The 23,151-nt window shown below is 41.3% G+C and overlaps 1 protein-coding gene across 3 annotated transcripts in view; it reads left to right on the forward strand.

The window, feature by feature from the left end:
• PORCN (porcupine O-acyltransferase) overlaps positions 1-23,151 on the forward strand; it is an 81,586-nt gene that overhangs the window by 11,497 nt on the left and 46,938 nt on the right. For all 3 annotated transcript variants that reach the window (XR_013621029.1, XM_068133398.2, XM_068133399.2), the window contains exons 4-10: positions 2,167-2,210; positions 13,661-13,842; positions 15,578-15,708; positions 17,632-17,658; positions 18,467-18,481; positions 19,547-19,672; positions 22,521-22,621. Coding sequence is in view for 2 of the 3 variants with exons in the window: in XM_068133398.2 (XP_067989499.2) it covers positions 2,167-2,210; positions 13,661-13,842; positions 15,578-15,708; positions 17,632-17,658; positions 18,467-18,481; positions 19,547-19,672; positions 22,521-22,621 (626 nt within the window). In the remaining variant the exon portion in view is untranslated. The remainder of the gene's footprint in view (positions 1-2,166; positions 2,211-13,660; positions 13,843-15,577; positions 15,709-17,631; positions 17,659-18,466; positions 18,482-19,546; positions 19,673-22,520; positions 22,622-23,151) is intronic.

Below are 23,151 nucleotides of genomic sequence, written 5' to 3' on the forward strand. Positions count from 1 at the left end.
CAGATTCAAGCTGATCTTCAGACACAAGGTACGACAGTTTCAACTCTCACCATCCGTCCCCAACTCGATGAAAGGGGGTTATTTGGTAGGAGACTCAGGAGGACCCCACTGCTGAGAAAGCCCGAATGGAGTTTGCCAAAACACACCTGAACAAGCCAAAATCCTTCTGGGAGAATGTCCTGTGGACAGATGAGACCAAATTAGAGCTTTTTGGTAAAGCACATCATCTCTATGTTTCCAGAAAACAAAATGAAGCCTTCAAAGAAAAGAACACCTTCGCTACAGTCAAACATGGAGGAGGTTCAGTGATGTTTTGGGGTTGCTGTGCTGCCTCTGGCACTGGGTACCTTGAATGTGTGTATGGCATCATGAAATCAGGAGATTACCAAGGCATTTTGGAACACAATGTTCAACCCAGTGTCAGAAAGCTGGGTCTCCTTCGAAGGTCACGGGTCTTGCAGCAGGACAATGACCCCCAACACACTTCAAAAAGCACCCAGAAATGGTTCAAGACAAAACGCTGGACTGTTCTGAAGTGGCCAGGAATGAGTCCAGATGTAAATCCCATTGAAAACCTGTGGGGAGATCTGAAAACACCAGTTGGGAGAAGGCACCCTTCAAATCTGGGAGAACTGGAGCAGTTTGCACAAGTAGAGTGGGTCAAACTGCCAGTAGAGAGGTGGAGGAAGCTCATTCATGGCTATAGGAAGCGCTTGACTGCAGTTATTTTGTCCAAAGTCTGTACTACCAAATGTTAATTCTAGGGTGTCAATAATTTTGTCAATGCCATTTCTTTTTATTTCCTAATTTAAAATGATATATTAAGTTCTGATTAAAAAACAAAGGTTCTGTAATATTAACGGTGAAATAAAGAATTGTGGAGACAAAATACTTTTGTCAATTTCAACTTCTTTTTAGAGAAAATTGTGAGTTATTTGAAAAAAGTGCAAAGGTGCCAATATTTTTGGCCATGACTGTAACAAATATCATTTGTGCCAAGATTGGTCACAATCCCATCAGCGGTTTCGGAGAAGAAGTTGCAAGTGTTTGCGGATGTACGTACTGACGGACAGACGACACACCATCACATAAGCTCCCCAGAACTTCGTTCCAGGTGAGCTAAAAACCGAAGCATACAGTAAACACAGACAGCAAAATAAACAGCAAGAAGTTGACAAAACTACCGGGAGTAATTATCTTTGAGGAATTCGACAGAGTCCAAAAACAGCCAACCGATCTCAAGGAACCAGTTATTTGCACTGCCTCATCCATGCATCATGTGTGCGTACATACATGCACGTGTGTCTTTTACACTAGTTATTTGCACGTCCTCATCCATGCATCATGTGTGCATACATGCATGCACGTGTGTCTTTTTCACTAGTTATTTGCACGGCCTCATCCATGCATCATGTGTGCATACATGCATGGACGTGTGTCTTTTTCACTAGTTATTTGCACGGCCTCATTCATGCATCATGTGTGCATACATGCATGCACTTGTCTTTTCCACTAGTTATTTGCATGGCCTCATTCATGCATCATGTGTGCAGACATGCATGCACTTGTGTCTTTTTCCTTTGTTAGTTGCACGGCCTCATCCATGCATAATGTGTGCGTACATGGATGCACGTGTGTCTTTTTCCCTAGTTATTTGCATGGCCTCATCCATGCATCATGTGTGCAGACATGCATGCACTTGTGTCTTTTTCCTTTGTTAGTTGCACGGCCTCATCCATGCATAATGTGTGCGTACATGTATGCACTTGTGTCTTTTTCACTTTGTTATTTGCATGGCCTCATTCATGCATCATGTGTGCATACATGCATGCACCTGTGTCTTTTTCCCTTGTTAGTTGCACGTCCTCATCCATGCATCATGTGTGCATACATGCATGCACGTGTGTCTTTTCCCCTTGTTAGTTGCACGGCCTCATCCATGCATCATGTGTGCATACATGCATGGACGTGTGTCTTTTTCACTAGTTATTTGCACGGCCTCATTCATGCATCATGTGTGCATACATGCATGCACGTGTGTCTTTTTCCCTTGTTAGTTGCACGGCCTCATCCATGCATCATGTGTGCGTACATGCATGCACGTGTGTCTTTTTCACTAGTTATTTGCACAGCCTCATCCATGCATCTGTTCTCATTCCTTTCCAGGGAGATGCACATGGTAGATGCTCTGAATTGGCACAGGATGCGAGGTGAGCTGTGACATCTTATTTTGTTTGCCTTGTGATAACCGTCCTTTTTACATTTAAAAAAAACTTTCTACAGGCGTAAACGTTAAATTTCTGTTTTGTTTTGAGTGATTTTTAGTGTTTGACATATTTGTCATTTGTTCTGATACTGCTTCTAATTCTTATTAAAATAGAGCAAACGTATATGGTTATGTCGTTATGTTTATATGCGACTAAAACGTCTTCTTCTTCTTCAAATAAAATGAACACCCTTTTAATTAACCCTCTTAATTATGTTTAGACTGCTGAGACCCCTCAGACCTTTGATGACCCTTTAATTCCCCCAAGACCCTTAAGACCACCAAGACCCCTGAATACCCAAAATACCCTGAAGACCCAAAATACCCTGAAGACCCCAAAGACCCTGAAGACCCAAAACACCCTGAAGACCCAAAACACCCTGAAGACCCAAAACACCCTGAAGACCCAAAGAGTTTGAAGACCCAAAACACCCTAAAGACCCAAAACACCCTAAAGACCCAAAATACCCTTAAAGGCCCAGAGGATCCAAAATACCCTGAAGACCCAAATGGCATTGAAGACCCAAAAAGATCCAAAGACCCCTAAATACCCAGAGGAATCAAAAGACCCTTAAGACCCAAAATTCCCTGAAGACCCCAAAGACCCCAAAGGCCCTGAAGACCCAAAAGACACCGAAGACCCAAAAGACACAATGACCCAAAATACCCCAAAGAACCAACACACCCCAAAGACCCAACACACCTTGAAGACCCAAAAAGACCCTGAAGACCCAAAACACCCCGAAGACCCAAAACACCCCGAATACCCAAAAGACCCAAAAGACCCAATAGACCCAAAAGACCCGGTCGACCCAAAGACCTCGAAGACCCAAAACACCCTGAAACCACCAAAGACCCTTAAATACCCTTTAGACCCAGATACCCTGAAACCACCAAAGACCCTTAAATACCCTTCAGACCCAGATACCCTTAAATACCCCCCAAAGAACCAAAATGCCCCAAAGACTCTTAAAGACCCAGAGGAAACAAAAGACCATGAAGACCCAAAAGACCTTGAAGACCCAAAACACCCCAAAGACCCAAAATACCCATAAAGGCCCAGAGGATCCAAAAGACCCTGAAGACCCAAAACACCATGAAGACACAAAATACCCAAAAGACACCTAAATGGTTGAAGATGCCTATCCCTCTGAAATGACGTGTGGTGAGGCGCGCGGAGCACGCCGAGTCGCGCTAGTAATTCTAATAACTCAATTTCATCAGTTCCTCTCTAATCTCATCAGTCCCTCTCTAATCTCATCAGTCCCTCCCTAATTTCATCAGGCCTACTCTAATCTCATCAGTCCCTCTCTAATCTCATCAGTCCCTCTCTAATCTCATCAGTCCCTCTCTAATTTCATCAGGCCTACTCTAATCTCATTAGTCCCTCTCTAATTTCATCAGCACCTCTCCAATCTCATCAGTCCCTCTGCAATCTAATCAGTCCCTCTGTAATCTAATCAGTCCCTCTGTAATCTAATCAGTCCCTCTGTAATCTAATCAGTCCCTCTGTAATCTAATCAGTCCCTCTATAATTTCATCAGTCCCTCTCTAACATCATCAGTCCCTCTCTAACATCATCAGTCCCTCTCTAACATCATCAGTCCCTCTCTAACATCATCAGTCCCTCTCTAACATCATCAGTCCCTCTCTAACATCATCAGTCCCTCTCTAACATCATCAGTCCCTCTCTAACATCATCAGTCCCTCTCTAACATCATCAGTCCCTCTCTAACATCATCAGAGTCTCTCTAACATCATCAGTCCCTCTCTAACATCATAAGTCCCTCTCTAACCTCATCAGTCCCTCTCTAATCTCATGAGTCCCTCTCTAATCTCATGAGTCCCTCTCTAATCTCATGAGTCCCTCTCTAATCTCATGAGTCCCTCTCTAATCTCATGAGTCCCTCTCTAATCTCATGAGTCCCTCTCTAATCTCATGAGTCCCTCTCTAATCTCATGAGTCCCTCTCTAATCTCATGAGTCCCTCTCTAATCCCACAGAATCTTGTTTCTCACAGTCTGAGAGTCCTTTAGGTGCTTTTTGCAAACTCCAAGCGGCTTTCATGTGTCTTTCACTGAGGAGAGGCTTCCGTCTGGCCACTCTGCCATAAAGCCCAGATCGGTGGAGTGTTGCAGTGATGGTTGTCCTTCTGGAAGTTTCTCCAATCTCCACACAGGATCTCTGGAGCTCAGCCAGAGTGACCATCGGGTTCTTGGTCACCTCTCTTACCAAGGCCCTTCTCCCCCGATTGCTCAGTTTGGCCGGGCGGCCCCAGCTCTAGGAAGAGTCCTAATTGTTCCAAACTTCTTCCATTTAGGAATTATGGAGGCCACTGTGCTCTTGGGATCCTTCAATGCAGCAGAGATTTTTTGTGGGCTTCCCCAGATCTGTGCCTCGACACAATCCTGTCTCTGAGCTCTGCAGGCAGTTCCTTCGACATCATGGCTTGGTTTTTGCTCTGATATGCATCGTCAGCTGTGAGACCTTGTATAGACAGGTGTGTGCCTTTCCAAATCATGTCCAATCAATTGAATTTACCACAGGTGGACTCCAACCAAGGTGTAGAAACATCTCAAAGATGATCAAGAGAAATGGGAGGCACCTGAGCTAAATTTCAAGTGTCACAGCAAAGGGTCTGAATACTTATGTAAATGTGATATTTCAGTTTTTTCTTTTTAATAAATTTGCAAAACTTTCTAAAATCCTGTTTTCTCTTTGTCATTATGGGGTATTGAGTGTAGATTGATGAGGGAAAAAATGAATTTAAACGATTTCAGCATAAGGCTGCAACATAACAAAATGTGAAAAAAGTGAAGGGGTCTGAATACTTTCTGAATGCACTGTATCTCCCACAACTCCCGTTGGCCCTCCCGCTTTTCTACTCTTCATTGCTTTTATCGCTTCCTCAACTTCCTTCTCAGTTATCTTCTCTGCCGGTCCTAAAACTGGGTTACTCTCGATGTTGCCATCCCATTCATTCTTTGCATTCAACAGCATTTCCATATATCTCTTCCATATTCCTTTAATTAACAAGTGGAACATGTCTTTCAATCCTGACAAATCTCACACTCTTACGATGTCTCTCCGAAAATACCGACTGGACAACCCTCCCATCTACTTTCTCAACAATCCTCTCCAAGAAGTTCTGTCGCTCAACCTTTTGGGTCTCACTATCTCCCATGATCTTTCTTGGGAAAACCACATTTCCAAGCTGGCCTCCAAAGCCAGTCGCCGACTGGGCATCCTCCGTCGTGCGAAGTCCTTCCTTGGCACACCTGAGCTCCTCACCACATACAAGGCTTTCATCCGCAGCTCAATGGAATACTGTTCTCCCCTATGGGCCGGTGCTCCTGCCTCACACCTAGCTCGGCTTCACACTGTCGAAACCAAAGCGTTCAGAATCATTGGAATCTCCCGTGATGAAGCTATCTCCGAGGGCCTTTCACTTAATCACCGCAGGCAGGTTGGTGGTCTTTCCATCTTCCACCGACTCCTCTCCAGCCTTGCCCCCCCAGCTCTCTCTGGGCTCTGTCCCACAAATATTCCTACAGGTCGCACAAGATCTGCCAGCAACCCTGTTATGGTTAAACTGCCAAAATCAAGACTCTGCTCACCTTCACTCTTTCATTCCTCTTTTCTCCTACCTCTGGAGCAAACTCCCTCACTCCCTTCAATCCCACTCCTCCCTCCAGGTATTAAAAACATCTGTTCACCACCATCTCTTATCTTCCCCCATCCAAAACCTTGATCTTTTCTACCCCCGCTAATTCACCCCATATACACTTTTTTGAAATTCCAACTTCTTTCCTGGAAGTCCTTGCAGTGTTCATATGTTTTATACCTCTCCCACCTCCCCCCAAGCCCTCTCCCTCCCACAGTTCTCTCGATGTCCCTGCTCTCAAATGTTGTGTTTGTGTCCTTCCCCCTCTCCCCCCATCTTGTCTACTGCTCCCTTTATTTTGTGTTTTATGTATCGGTTTGACTTTTGTGTGATTAATGTTCGCTCTTTCACGAGCCTCGATCTTGTATACAAAAAAAAAAAAAAATCCATCTGGGTCCACAACGATTTGTCCCACTTCATCCTTCAAGCAACTCACCCCCATCACATCACACCTCTCTTTCGCTATCTGCTTTGCGATCCTGAATACCACTCTTTGACCCTCTTCCGAATCCAAGCGTTCTCCAAACATTCTCCTACATACCTCCTGCACCTTTGCTACCTCTTTCTTTGCAGCCTTCCTGGCTGCCTTATAACTTTCATGCTCTGCTGTTTCTGCTCCCGTACCCTTCGCCTTCTGCCACTCCTTGAACTTCTTCCTCTTCTCGTCAATCCTCTTTCCAACTTCATCATCCCACCACCATGTTTCCGAGTGCCTCGGTGGTCCTTTTGTCCATCCACATACCTCACCAACGGCGCCCAACAGACTATCTTTCATTGACATCCAAACACTTTCAAGCTCAACCACATCATCCTCTACCCTACTCAGCCTCTCTTTTAATGCCTCCCTTACTGTCACCTCTTTCAACCTCCACACCTTCATTCTCGGTTGGTACTTCACCCTCCACGCACCTTACACAGGTAGCAAAGCAAAGGTGTCATGTTTTTTTTTCTTCTCTCAGAGATGTAACCTGAAAAATGACAAAAAATGAAAAATGAAAATGACAAAAGACCCTGAGGACAGCCTCGTTAAAAATATATATACTGAATATTAAAAATACAATACTGAATTAAGTTGTATATGGGGTCGTGATGTGTTAATACTGAATTAAGTTGTATATGGGGTCGTGATGTGTTAATACTGAATTAAGTTGTATATGGGGTCGTGATGTGTTAATACTGAATTAAGTTGTATATGGGGTCGTGATGTGTTAATACTGAATTAAGTTGTATATGGGGTCGTGATGTGTTACTCGTGTCTGATGAAAGTGGGGTTGTATAAAATAATGAAAGAATGTACAAAAACACCCCATAAAATACACCTCACAAACATCCTGGCAAGGGTCTGCAATCTCTGATTGCTCTTTCTTGTTGTTGAATTGTGAACTGTTGAACTGTAGAAACGAACGAAACCTATTAGAAATACCCTATAGAACCATTTATAAATCTCCTTTAGAAATACCCTTTAAAATCGCCCTTTAAAATCGCCCTTTGGAATCACCCTTTGGAATTACCCTTTGGAATTGCCCTTTGGAATCGCCCTTTGGAATCGCCCTTTGGAATCGCCCTTTGGAATTACCCTTTAGAATCGCCCTTTAGAATCACCCTTTGGAATTGCCCTTTGGAATCGCCCTTTGGAATCGCCCTTTGGAATCGCCCTTTGGAATTACCCTTTAGAATCGCCCTTTAGAATCACCCTTTAGAATTGCCCTTTGGAATTACCCTTTGGAATTACCCTTTGGAATTACCCTTTAGAATCACCCTTTGGAATTGCCCTTTGGAATTGCCCTTTGGAATTACCCTTTGGAATTACCCTTTGGAATTACCCTTTGGAATTGCCCTTTGGAAATACCCTTTGGAATTACCCTTTGGAATTGCCCTTTGGAATTACCCTTTGGAATTGCCCTTTGGAATTACCCTTTGGAATTACCCTTTGGAATTACCCTTTGGAATTGCCCTTTGGAATTGCCCTTTGGAATTAACCTTTGGAATTACTCTTTGGAATTGCCCTTTGGAATTAACCTTTCAAATTACCCTTTAGAATTACCCTTTGGAATTGCCCTTTAGAATTACCCTTTGGAATTACCCTTTGGAATTACTCTTTGGAATTGCCCTTTGGAATTAACCTTTCAAGTTACCCTTTAGAATTACCCTTTGGAATTACCCTTTGGAATTGCCCTTTGGAATTACCCTTTGGAATTACCCTTTGGAATTAACCTTTGGAATTGCCCTTTGGAATTGCCCTTTGGAATTACCCTTTGGAATTACTCTTTGGAATTGCCCTTTGGAATTAACCTTTCAAATTACCCTTTAGAATTACCCTTTGGAATTACCCTTTGGAATTGCCCTTTGGAATTGCCCTTTGGAATTACCCTTTGGAATTGCCCTTTGGAATTAACCTTTGGAATTACTCTTTGGAATTGCCCTTTGGAATTGCCCCTTGGAATTGCCCTTTGGAATTACCCTTTGGAATTAACCTTTGGAATTAACCTTTGGAATTGCCCTTTGGAATTGCCCTTTGGAATTGCCCTTTGGAATTGCCCTTTGGAATTGCCCTTTGGAATTGCCCTTTGGAATTACTCTTTGGAATTACTCTTTGGAATTGCCCTTTGGAATTGCCCCTTGGAATTGCCCCTTGGAATTGCCCCTTGGAATTGCCCTTTGGAATTAACCTTTCAAATTACCCTTTAGAATTACCCTTTGGAATTGCCCTTTGGAATTGTCCTTTGGAATTGCCCTTTGGAATTACCCTTATGGAATTAACCTTTGGAATTAACCTTTGGAATTAACCTTTGGAATTGCCCTTTGGAATTGCCCTTTGGAATTACTCTTTGGAATTGCCCTTTGGAATTGCCCTTTGGAATTGCCCCTTGGAATTGCCCTTTGGAATTAACCTTTCAAATTACCCTTTAGAATTACCCTTTGGAATTGCCCTTTGGAATTAACCTTTCAAATTACCCTTTAGAATTACCCTTTGGAATTGTCCTTTGGAATTACCCTTTGGAATTGCCCTTTGGAATTACCTTTTAGAATTAACCTTTAGAATTAACCTTTAGAATTAACCTTTGGAATTAACCTTTGGAATTAACCTTTGGAATTACTCTTTGGAATTGCCCTTTGGAATTGCCCCTTGGAATTGCCCTTTGGAAATAACCTTTGGAATTACCCTTTGGAATTACCCTTTAGAATTGCCCTTTGGAATTACTCTTTGGAATTACCCTTTGGAATTACCCTTTAGAATTGCCCTTTGGAATTGCCCTTTGGAATTACTCTTTGGAATTACTCTTTGGAATTACCCTTTGGTATTACCCTTTGGAATTGCCCTTTGGAATTACCCTTTGGAATTGCCCTTTGGAATTACTCTTTGGAATTACTCTTTGGAATTACTCTTTGGAATTACTCTTTGGAATTACCCTTTAGAATTGCCCTTTGGAATTGCCCTTTGGAATTGCCCTTTGGAATTACTCTTTGGAATTACTCTTTGGAATTACTCTTTGGAATTACCCTTTGGAATTACCCTTTGGAATTACCCTTTAGAATTGCCCTTTGGAATTGCCCTTTGGAATTACTCTTTGGAATTGCCCTTTGGAATTGCCCTTTGGAATTACCCTTTGGAATTACCCTTTGGAATTACTCTTTGGAATTACTCTTTGGAATTACCCTTTGGAATTGCCCTTTGGAATTACCCTTTGGAATTACTCTTTGGAATTGCCCTTTGGAATTGCCCTTTGGAATTAACCTTTCAAATTACCCTTTAGAATTACCCTTTGGAATTGTCCTTTCGAATTACCCTTTGGAATTGCCCTTTGGAATTAACCTTTGGAATTACTCTTTGGAATTGCCCTTTGGAATTGCCCCTTGGAATTGACCTTTAGAATTACCCTTTGGAATTGTCCTTTGGAATTACCCTTTGGAATTGCGCTTTGGAATTACCCTTTGGAATTATCCTTTGGAATTAACCTTTGGAATTGCCCTTTGGAATTGCCCTTTGGAATTAACCTTTGGAATTGCCCTTTGGAATTGCCCTTTGGAATTACTCTTTGGAATTGCCCTTTGGAATTGCCCCTTGGAATTGCCCCTTGGAATTGCCCCTTGGAATTGCCCCTTGGAATTGCCCTTTGGAATTAACCTTTCAAATTACCCTTTAGAATTGCCCTTTGGAATTGTCCTTTGGAATTGCCCTTTGGAATTACCCTTATGGAATTAACCTTTGGAATTAACCTTTGGAATTGCCCTTTGGAATTACTCTTTGGAATTGCCCTTTGGAATTGCCCTTTGGAATTGCCCCTTGGAATTGCCCTTTGGAATTAACCTTTCAAATTACCCTTTAGAATTACCCTTTGGAATTGCCCTTTGGAATTAACCTTTGGAATTAACCTTTGGAATTAACCTTTGGAATTGCCCTTTGGAATTGCCCTTTGGAATTACTCTTTGGAATTGCCCTTTGGAATTGCCCTTTGGAATTGCCCCTTGGAATTGCCCTTTGGAATTAACCTTTCAAATTTCCCTTTAGAATTACCCTTTGGAATTGCCCTTTGGAATTAACCTTTCAAATTACCCTTTAGAATTACCCTTTGGAATTGTCCTTTGGAATTACCCTTTGGAATTGCCCTTTGGAATTACCTTTTAGAATTAACCTTTGGAATTAACCTTTGGAATTAACCTTTGGAATTACTCTTTGGAATTGCCCTTTGGAATTGCCCCTTGGAATTGCCCTTTGGAAATAACCTTTGGAATTACCCTTTGGAATTACCCTTTAGAATTGCCCTTTGGAATTACTCTTTGGAATTACCCTTTGGAATTACCCTTTAGAATTGCCCTTTGGAATTGCCCTTTGGAATTACTCTTTGGAATTACTCTTTGGAATTACCCTTTGGTATTACCCTTTGGAATTGCCCTTTGGAATTACCCTTTGGAATTGCCCTTTGGAATTACTCTTTGGAATTACTCTTTGGAATTACTCTTTGGAATTACTCTTTGGAATTACTCTTTGGAATTACCCTTTAGAATTGCCCTTTGGAATTGCCCTTTGGAATTGCCCTTTGGAATTACTCTTTGGAATTACTCTTTGGAATTACTCTTTGGAATTACCCTTTGGAATTACCCTTTGGAATTACCCTTTGGAATTACCCTTTAGAATTGCCCTTTGGAATTGCCCTTTGGAATTACTCTTTGGAATTGCCCTTTGGAATTGCCCTTTGGAATTACCCTTTGGAATTACCCTTTGGAATTACTCTTTGGAATTGCTCTTTGGAATTGCCCTTTGGAATTGCCCTTTGGAATTACCCTTTGGAATTACTCTTTGGAATTGCCCTTTGGAATTGCCCTTTGGAATTAACCTTTCAAATTACCCTTTAGAATTACCCTTTGGAATTGTCCTTTCGAATTACCCTTTGGAATTGCCCTTTGGAATTAACCTTTGGAATTACTCTTTGGAATTGCCCTTTGGAATTGCCCCTTGGAATTGACCTTTAGAATTACCCTTTGGAATTGTCCTTTGGAATTACCCTTTGGAATTGCGCTTTGGAATTACCCTTTGGAATTATCCTTTGGAATTAACCTTTGGAATTGCCCTTTGGAATTGCCCTTTGGAATTAACCTTTGGAATTGCCCTTTGGAATTGCCCTTTGGAATTACTCTTTGGAATTGCCCTTTGGAATTGCCCCTTGGAATTGCCCCTTGGAATTGCCCCTTGGAATTGCCCTTTGGAATTAACCTTTCAAATTACCCTTTAGAATTACCCTTTGGAATTGTCCTTTGGAATTGCCCTTTGGAATTACCCTTACTAGGGCATTGCCCGTACTATATCTATATCTAAAATTATATCCCCCCCCTCTATTTACATGAAATGGTTTGGTCCAAAGCGAACGGCTTCCGGAGTTTGGTAAAGAAATCGCCATCGCGTGCACAAACGCGCAGGAAAGCGAATGAATCGCAAATTCGTTTTTATTAGTTTTAAAACATAGTTTAACGCCAACATAGCGCCAACATAGTTTGCAAACGTGAAATAAATGAATACGCTCTCAAATGTGCCGTCCGAGGCAGCGTGTGTTCGGCACGTTCGGCACACGCGATAACTCGCTGCTCGCTGATTGGTTGAATCGTTTTTTGGACATAGCTCGCTCGGTAAGTACTTGTCCGATTAATATGAAACCTTGAAAAGGCACATCCTCGGGTCCCCAGCAATATACCTGGCAAGTTAAAAGTATATCGGACCCGTGGTTGTCGAGAAACAGCGGTCACAGACAAACAAACGTACAAACGTACAAACGTACAAACAGAGATTACTGGAATTATAGATAGATGGAATTAACCTTTGGAATTAACCTTTGGAATTGCCCTTTGGAATTACTCTTTGGAATTGCCCTTTGGAATTGCCCTTTGGAATTGCCCCTTGGAATTGCCCTTTGGAATTAACCTTTCAAATTACCCTTTAGAATTACCCTTTGGAATTGCCCTTTGGAATTAACCTTTCAAATTACCCTTTAGAATTACCCTTTGGAATTGTCCTTTGGAATTACCCTTTGGAATTGCCCTTTGGAATTACCTTTTAGAATTAACCTTTGGAATTACCCTTTGGAATTGCCCTTTGGAATTACTCTTTGGAATTGCCCTTTGGAATTGCCCCTTGGAATTGCCCTTTGGAATTACCCTTTGGAATTGCCCTTTGGAATTACTCTTTGGAATTGCCCTTTGGAATTGCCCCTTGGAATTGCCCTTTGGAATTAACCTTTAGAATTACCCTTTGGAATTACCCTTTAGAATTGCCCTTTGGAATTACCCTTTGGAATTGCCCTTTGGAATTACCCTTTAGAATTACCCTTTGGAATTGCCCTTTGGAATTGCCCTTTGGAATTACCCTTTAGAATTACCCTTTGGAATTGCCCTTTGGAATTGCCCTTTGGAATTGCCCTTTGCAATTGCCCTTTGGAATTACCCATTGGAATTACCCATTGAAATTAACTTTTGGAATTACCCTTTGGAATTACCCTTTAGAATTACCCTTTGGGATTACCCGTTGGAATTACCCTTTGGAATTACCCTTTAGAATTACCCTTTAGAATTACCCTTTGGAATTACCCTTTGGAATTAACCTTTAGAATTACCCTTTGGAATTACCCTTTGGAATTGCCCTTTGGAATTGCCCTTTGGAATTGCCCTTTGGAATTACCCTTTGGAATTACCCTTTGGAATTGCCCTTTGGAATTGCCCTTTGGAATTGCCCTTTGGAATTACCCGTTGGAATTACCCTTTGGAATTACCCTTTAGAATTACCCTTTAGAATTACCCTTTGGAATTACCCTTTGGAATTGCCCTTTGGAATTGCCCTTTGGAATTGCCCTTTGGAATTGCCCTTTGGAATTGCCCTTTGGAATTGCCCTTTGGAATTGCCCTTTGGAATTACCCTTTGGAATTACCCTTTGGAATTGCCCTTTGGAATTGCCCTTTGGAATTGCCCTTTGGAATTGCCCTTTGGAATTGCCCTTTGGAATTGCCCTTTGGAATTGCCCTTTGGAATTGCCCTTTGGAATTAACCTTTGGAATTAACCTTTCAAATTACCTTTATTTAGAACCCTTTAAAGTGAAACACGATTGATGAGAAAGTTGGTTCTTCATTTTTGAAGGATATAAGGAAGAACCTCGCCAAATATTGAAGTGGCTTCACTGCTTAAAAATCGTTCCTGTCATTGCTCTTGACTTGGGTTCCTTGTATTTATCATGCACTGCTGTAGGGGCACAGATGCTTGTGGTTATGAAAGCGGTTTCCTTGGCATTCGACATCGACAGTGGCCGACTTGAAAGGCTTCCCTCTCCTGTGCAGTTCATGGGGTACATCTACTTCATTGGGACCGTGGTTTTTGGGCCTTGGATAAGTTTTGAACAGTACCTTCAGACCCTGAATGGCAAAAAGATGGTAAGATTTTTTTTTGTTCATACCGCTTTGTATTGCTTTGTGATTTATGAAAATTAACATGGAGTTCTGTTCGTGCCATCATTTGGCTTTGACCAATTTTCTTCGAGATTTGAGTTTTTATTTAGCTTTTTTGCTTCTTGTCCATGGTTTTCGTCACAAGTGTACAAGAGCTCCACGTTGTTGTTGTTGATGTTGTGGTTATTATTATTGGGGGTTGATTTTTGAAATGTGCAGCCACTGGTCAGACAGCTGCCAGACCCCACCCACATTTGTTGTTTGATTCCACCCCTCATGGCAGCCAGACGAAATAATATGGCCGTCAACTTGATTTTCCGGTGGGTCTACGACATCAGGTCTGTGGGCCTCTGCTGATGATACACTGCCCAGGTTTGTTGCGCCAGATTTCCATTGGCTTTGTTTGGGTCGAGTGTTATTCACGACGAAGGACCCAGAGAAATCGAACGAAAATCATTGTTACGGTTTCATCAAGCCTGGCAGCACACACACTATGCGCCTCACGAAGCAATTGGCGTTATGTAATTATTGAATGGCCCCATATTGGGGTTAAACAATCTGACTGTGGGACAAATCCGCTGATTTTGATATCACCGTGATGGAAGCTGTCGTGGATTGGAGGTGTCGAGTTAATCTTTTAATAATGCATGAAATGTGTTTCCTAATATGCCCGTTATTGGATTTTGTCGCAGATTGTGACCACAGTGCGGTCACGCGAAAAGGAGGGGTAAAGGTGGGAGGATCTTTACTTGCAAAATCGAAGATTTTTCAAGTATATTCGTCGGTTATGTTTGTTATTCTGTCTGTCAGACAAACGTGATGTTTGTCTGTTTGGCACTCGCCTGCAGGTCACAAATCTAAACCGATCGTCATGAACCTTCACCAAGTCGTAGCGGTCATCACAATTGAGAAGCCTATTGATTTTGAGGTCAAAGGTCATCTGAAGGTCGAATTTCTAAAATCGCCATTTTTCATCAGATTGACTTGAGAATAGAACAGCATTTGCACATCGAGTCACTAAATTGGGAAACCAGCTATTATTGAGGTCAAAAGGTCAAAGGTCAACTATAGGTCAAACTACCGAAATCCTCAATTTTCATCCGATTGACTTGAAAATAGAACAGCATTTGCATATTGCCTCACTGAATTGGGAAACCAGCTATTATTGAGGTCAAAGGTCAACTCTAGGTCAAACTACTAAAATCATCAATTTTCATCTGAAAAACCATCAATTTTCATCCTGTTGACCCGAGCTTTGATCAAGATCGTCAATTTTAATCTCGATCAAATGCAAAATTTGATGGATCAATGGCAACCTTTTCTTGGGGGGCGGGGGGTGGGTTTTGCAAGTATCGTGCTCTGCATTATGGCTTCTTATTTATTTGTTTATTTATTTATATTTATTAATGTAATTATTTTTCAAAAAGTTGCAGCTTTGGATGAAACACTGGTGGTTTGGTTATGCTATCAGTCAATTGATTAAAAAGTCAATTGAATTAATTATTTTACGATTATTATTTATTTATTTTAGTTTTGCAATTAATCAATGACTGTACACCTCTCCCTCCCAATATAGTCTATGTGCTGCACGGCGGTATCGCTGGGCGAAGGCACCCTGGGAATGCCGCGTGCTGGAGGATGTTGTTTATTTATTTGGCATGGGGGTGGTGTACTTTGAATGTATCTGTATTTGTTGTTTTCTTATTTTGTATCTATGAAGGAACTACGATGGATAAAGAAGGTCGTGCTCAGCTTGCTGAACTCTATGGGCTGCCTCGTGGTGTCCACTTGCGTTGCTCCTTATATTTTCCCATTCGTAATTCCGGTATATACCAAGCGACTCCTGAACAGGTAAGTACAATTTCATCCTGTGAATTAGTGTTCCTGCACCTTACAAAATTGGATGAATACAAATTTAATGCATTAGTTATTACCCTCGCCTGAGGAGAGGGTATTGCATTTGAGTCCGTTTGTCTGTTTGTCTGTTTGTTTGTCCGCACAAAATCAATATGATTTTCTCTGCAACCGTTGGTCCGATTGACAGGAAATTTTCACCAGAGGTGCAACTCCACCTGGAGAATTTTTGAATGATAATTATGACGTCATAGGTCAAGGGGTTCGGCCGCCATCTTGGAAAAACCGAAACACTTTGCACCTCGATGTCTCCGAAAGCGCTGCATAGAAAAAATCAAGACATGGCTCATTGTAAAGAACTCTCCATGTGGAATAACATCTGTTAATGATGATGTCATAGCCCACACATAGTACCTCCATTATGACGTCATAATTTGACAAGTACAAAACTTCATCTGATCAAGATCAAATTTCTTGAGCATAATCTAGGAATAAATTGGTGGAGAAAAAAAATAAATGATGACGACATCGGTCACGTGGTTCAGCCGCCATATTTATTTTAACACAAAAGCCTTAAAACCTCTGAAACACATCCTGTCGAGGGTTTGCAATCTCTGATTGCTCTTTCTTGCTTGTTCAAGCAATGCCAGCTATCATCCCCAACCCTTGTAACTTGCTATCATCCGAACTACGTCACTTCATTTTGATGGGTTACGGCCTGCCAAACATGGTGGCACAATTGTCATTACACGTCATCCAATCGTTATTTAATAGTTATTAGTCCATCTGGTTTGAGTTGTACTTTATTAATCCCCTACCGGTGTACACCGGAGGGGACTATAGGTTTGCACGCCATCCCTCCGTCTGTCAGTCCGTCAGTCTGTCAGTCTGTCAGTCCGTCACGCAAAGAACAGTTTTCCGGACTTTTTTTCTAAACGCTTGATGCTAATGATTTCAAACTTGGCACATGGTTTCCTCATGATAAGTTACAGATCAAGTTCGAACTTCATGACGTTTCGATCATTTTTGACAAAGTTATGGCACTTTGAACTTTGGGAATTCTGATAATTCTGATGATCTTTAACTCAGTGCTATTTTAAGTTTTAATTTCCTTTAAAAAAGATTTTCTCTGCAATAATAGGACCGATTGAGATCAAATTTTCACCTTAGGGGGGACTCGGTCTGTAGAATATTTTAATGGTAATTATGACGTCACCGGTCACACCGCCATATTCTTTTTCGTGAAAACACGAAAACCCCTTTTTCTCTGCAACGGCTGAACAGATCGAGGCCAAACTTTGCAGGCAGAATCGCATACCCGTGACGAACAAAAACGTCAGCGAGCATGACGGCATGCGTCACATGGTTTCAGAGTTATGACGTTTTAAGCATGAACCTTTAAAACCGAGCTCCTCCCTCATTTTTGATCCAATCGAGGGGAAACTTCACACATCTGTTCAGCATGTCAGTCTACTAAAATATCCTTTTGGAATTTGCGATAGGGCACGTGGTTTGGCAGATATCGTTAATTAAACGAAAATATTTTTAAAAAATGGATATGTGAATTCATTCATATCTCTTGAATCGCTAGTACCTCAAACCGTGAGTTGGTAATTATATAATTCACACAGTGCAATACGTGCAGGCCGCTCCACGGAGCGACCTTGCGGGCTTATCAACGAGGCGTGGCGTGACACACGTGTCTCAGCATACCTCAGATCAAGTTTGAAAACCAGCATCAACCGTGCATAAATTTGCATATTCGATAATTTTTGACAAAGTTATGGCACTTTGAACTTTGGTAGGGGACATGTGTTGCAGCGCAATACTCAGAATGCTTGTTTTTGCTGAGTTTGTGCTAAGCTGATGTTTGAAGAGGTCGTTTTAAGATTTTTTTTCTTGTTTTTCATTTTTTTTCAGGAAAGGAGAAAAAAGGAAGAGGATAAGGTATTTAAAAATGTATTCCATGTGTACAAACAACACCATTGTTTTGTCATTTTGTGTCACACTCATATCTTCATAAAATGATCGATGTGCATTTGATGTCTGTAGTCTGACAAGATGGTGCAGAGGTAGAGAGCGCATTTACCTTTGAGCCATCTAACCTAGGTTTGATTCCCGACCTGACTATAAAATGCTCTGAGTGGTACTTTGCAGGCAGGATGTTCTTTCGCAAATGTGCGCCATCCCTCGCTTGGATGATAGGCCAGGTGACACATGTACTAACTAGGACATTTTGCTAGATGTTAAGCGTCCCGTGATATTTTTCGTGAAGAATAGGTGAGTTATCACCGGCACCCTGGCCAAATTCCAAATTCCTGTCGCCTTCAGTCCAATGTCAGGCCTGGCTAGCCGGTTCATGATTTTGGCCGAAAATGATCCCTGGTCATCAAGACCATAAATTGGAAATACTTGGTTGAAAGTGGGAACAAAAAAAGAAAAACAAGAAGAAAAAAAAGTGGGAAAGAAAGTGGGAACACTTTTTTTAAGAAGAAGAAGTAATAGTTGTGAGTATCTGCTGTCACTTTGAAACGTGTTGAATCACGTGTTGCTTTTACTTTTTTTTCGCTCTGTTCTTAATCCTTTGGCACTTTTCCAACAAATATATCAGTTTTTTGTGGAATGTTGCTGTGCACATACTGGAATTGAAAAGATGTCAACTGTATAGTTTATTCACTATAATATAATTGGCTGGATATCTTATGATGGTAATACTTACTTTTTTGTAATCTTCTTCCCCCTTCTTTTTTTACAGGTCGCTTCTTCCAAGGTTAGCTTCCAAATATAGTGTCACCAGCAGCAAATAGGCGAGTCAACGACCACAAATGATGCTCGCATCAGAGGGCCAAGTCCGTGCCTAACACATACATTTTAGACCAGGCCATTTATACCTCCGCCACCAAAGGTGGATGGAAGTTATGTTTTCACCCATGTTTGTCTGTTCATTTGTTCGTTTGTTTGTGAACAAAATATCTCAAAACGTTGTAGACGGATTCGGACGAAATTTGGCAGAGATGTAGCGTATGTCACAATGACGAAATGATTCGATTTTGGTGAAGATCCGGATTCGGATCCGGCTACCAGAATGTTTTCAGCGATTCTTCACCATTGGGAGATCGGGCGACAAACGATACATAGCAGGGTATCTCAAAAAGTTGTTTATGGGTTTCGATGAAATTTTGTGGACCGGTTTGGATGTCTGACAAGGACAAAGAGATTCGATTTTGGTGAAGATCTCATTATGGATTCAGATATGAGAATTAATTTTTTAAGTGATTCTTCACCATTGGGAGATGGGGCCAAAAACGATACTTTGTGGGATATCTCAAAAAGTTATGAATGGATTTGGACGAAACTTGTTGGTCGGGTTGGGTGTCTGACAAGGAAGAATCGATTCGATTTTGGTGAAGATCTGAATATGGATTTGGATATAATAATTATTTAATTTTTTAAGTGATTCTTCACCATTGAGTGATATGGCAACCAGGTGGAGATATGCTCTCTACTTAGTGTTTGTTTATTCAAACCAGGCCGTTACTTGAATAGTGATTGGCTGTAGAATATTCCCGAGAAAAAAGAATATGCAGCCAGGAAGCACGTTGACTTTGGGTAGAGTTTAATGTAGGCCTTTGGAATTGCAAGTACAGTATTCTCTTACCGCTCGACAATGTCCACGCATACCTATGGTTAAGGTAAGGTGCCCGATTTATTTAAATTGATGAAATGTTCTTAGCATGGTAGATTGGTAGAAGCTTCATGTTGAAAAATGTTTGCTCGGTGTAGAAAAGGCGGAAAGTTGCCTACCAACTGATTATTCTTTTTATGTGTATCCCAGGTGGCTCAATGCGTACCAGACCGCACTCTCTTTTCACTTCAGCAACTACTTTGTAGGTTTTCTGGCGGAGTGCAGCTGCACACTTGCTGGTGGAGGTTATTCTGACTACAAAGATCATGTGCAGTGGTATGCCTGTAAAGTATTCCCCTACAACGTCGTACTTGTCACCCTTTTCACTGTAACGTAACACTGCTGGGTGGTGTAGAACCTCAGTAAGAGTCATTTGTGTGATTAAACTCTCCCATCTGTTATTATATAACGGGGTTTGTAATGTGTACTTTGCGAGCTGTGACGTTTGGGATTAAGGATGCTATGCTTTATTTATAACTTCCAGAATCAAAGTATATTGCTCGGTTGCGTTTGTTATTACTTGGCAAATTATTTATTTATTTTTTGACAAGTATGTTGATCACTCCTGTTTGTGTGTTTGTCTGTCCGCACACTTATACTTGCCTTCAGGTCACAATTTTAAACCGATCACCAAATGGTGGAGTTCATGGTCCGACAAAATCCTATTTTTTTTTTTTTAGCTCCAAAGGTCAACATAGGCCAAAGGTCAACCACCTTTTTTCAAATTTCTAAAATCCTCAATTTTCATCCAATTGACCTGGAGTTTGAATAGGATTTACATATCGGCTAACTGAATTCAACCACCAACTATTTTTGAGATCAGCGTAGGCCAAAAGGTCAACAACCATTTCAAATTTCTAAAATCCTCAATTTTTATCCAATTGATTTGAATTTGAATAGGATTTACAAATCGGTTAACTGAATTCAACCACCAACTATTTTTGAGATCAGCGTAGGCCAAAAGGTGAACAACCTTTACAAATTTCTAAAACTAGGGAGATACCCGTGCTGCGCATGGGTGGGAGGCCAGAAGCAAACAGGCAATGCAGATATGGTGAATGCTAAAGCATGAAACCAATAAATTCCACATTCCTGTAGCACCCTCAGTCGCACGTCAGACATGGACAGCAAGTTCGTGATGGACTTCCATGAAAAACACACCCGTTCGCAAACAAACGGGTACGTTCACGCATAGAAACATCGATCGTTGGTCCGTGGCGAATCTGCATATGGCGATGGCAAAATATCAGAAATTGAAGGCTTTTTTATTTTAAACGATTCATATAAACATCCGTTAAATCTCGATCGGTGGAGCCGTTTGTGCGGCACCCGGGAAAATAACGTCATGCGGGAGCAAGTATCAGCAGGATGTGGCAGTGTGGGAGTCCACGTTTCTGATCCTCCTTCATGCCGAAGTAGCCCACCACTTCTCCAAGCATCCGCTCTTCAGATCCGCCATGACAGAATTAAGCTTGATACTGAAGACTGATACTGATTCCCTGTTTGTCGTTAAAGGCGGCAAAAAGGGTTGGCGTCAGGAAGGGCATCCGGCCGTAAAACATTGCTTCAAAAAGGGGACCAAAAAACAACAACAACCACGGTTCCCGAAAAAGGCCAACCCCCGCTTTGCGGGGAAAAATGGCCTCTAAAGGTGGTTATTATTTATATATATACTGAAGACGCGTGCAGTTAGTACTCCCGATGTTGTATGTACTCCCGTGTCCTCTAACAACCCGTGTCCTTATAAAAGGTTTTTGTCCGAGGTCACCTAGTTCGATCGGTGCAGCTGTGCAGCGATCGATGCAGCCGTTTGTGCGGCACCCGGGAAAGCAACATCGTCACAATGAACGTTATGCGAACGTGAATGTTATGCGGGAGTCCAAACCTGTTAATGCTGGAGACCAAAGCTGAAATTGGGAAAACTAAATAGCCTATTATACTCCTGGAGATCCCAGGATTACCCACCCAAAATATAGTTGCGATCGGTTCAGCAGTTTTTACGATACCTTTGAACAGACAGACAGACAGACAGACGGACGGACGGACATTTGGTGAATTATAGTAAGAAGATCCTCAATTTTTATCCGATTGACTTGGAATTTGAAGAAGATTTTCATAGCGAACTGAGTTTAACCAACAACTGTTTTTGAGGTCAAAATAGGTCACAAGGTCAACATAGGCCAAAGGTCAACCATTTGTTTTTTCAAATTTCTAAAATCCTCAATTTTCATCTGATTGACTTGACATTTGAATAGGATTTACATATCAGCCAACTGAATTCAACCACCAACTATTTTGAGATCAGCATAGGCCAAAAGGCAAACATAGGCCAAAGGTTAACAACCATTTCAAATTTCTAAAATCCTAAATTTTCAACCGATTGACTTTGAAATCTGAATAGGATTTGCACATCAGCCTACTGAAACCAACCGCCAACTATGTTTGAGGTCAACTTTGGCCAAAAGGTCAACATCGGCCAAATTTCTAAAATTGTCAATTTTCATCAGATGAACTTCAACTTTGAAGATGATTTGCATATCAGGTCACTGAATTCAACCACCAATTATTTTTGAGGTCAAAAGGATGGTCTACTGAGTGCCATTCTACTTTGTTCTCTTTTTCCAAGTGTCACTTTTTGAGTGATTTTTCATTTGTCTGTTTGTCACTCGCCTACAGGTCACAATTCTAAACCGATCATCATGAAACTTCATCAAGTTGTAGACGTCGTCAAAATTGAGAAGCCTGTTTATTTTGAGGTTAAAGGTCGAAGGTCATCTGTGGGTCAACATTCTAAAATCGCCATTTTCATCTGATTGACTTGAAAAATGAAAAGCATTTGTAGATCAAGTCACTAAATTGGGAAGCCAAATATGCTTTAGGTCAAAAGGTCACAGGTCAACTCAAGGTCAAACTTCCAAAATCAGCAATTTTTCTATTAACCCGAGCTTTGATCAAGATCAATTTTAATCTTGATGAAATGGACAATTTGATGGATCAATGGCAACCTCTTTGGTGGGGAGAGGATGGATTTTGCAAGTATCGTGCTCTGCATGACGTCTTCTTGTTTATTTATCTGCGGTCATAGCTGCTGATCAGGATGAAAATTTTCTTTCTTTGTTTGCAGGGACCTTGCAGTATCAAAGCCCATGAATATTGAACTGCCACGTTCTATGGTTGATGTTGTTTCCAGCTGGAACATCCCCATGTCATCCTGGCTAAACCGATGTACGTTTTTTACCCTTTACTCCTCTTGTATACAAATTACAAAGTCGTGTGTGCAGGAGTATGATTGCATCACTTGCGATACAAGTTGAAACCAAACTTTAAATATTAAAGGGTTTTAAAGTTAGTTTTATTTAACCATAAGGATGAACAGTGCTGATCACAGAAAGCAAAGGGAAACAAAATGGCTTCTCGTTTTAAAGAGACTCAAATTTTTTTTGGGATAACAACGGTTGTGATTTATTTTTTGAGATCAACACCAGCCGCATCCAAGGAGCAGAAACGTGTAAAACTAACTAGGGATAGAGAGTGAAAGTCAGAATCCAGAGGAAATGAGATGATTTTGAAGCAATAAGTGAGTTATTTTTAAAGGTACAAACAAACGTAAAAGGGCTCCGAGTACAAATGTAAAATTAGAAAGAAATTGATGAAGCAGTTTTTGATTTTTAAGTCCGAGACCATTCAAAAAATAAGTCTTAAAATGTCATAGCACCCGTGGTTTTAGTAATTTTGCTCTACGGAGTCAAAGGCCG

This window comes from Myxine glutinosa, chromosome 12 (assembly GCF_964187855.1).
Source record: "Myxine glutinosa chromosome 12, kmMyxGlut1.1, whole genome shotgun sequence".
Lineage (NCBI taxonomy): Eukaryota > Metazoa > Chordata > Myxini > Myxiniformes > Myxinidae > Myxine > Myxine glutinosa.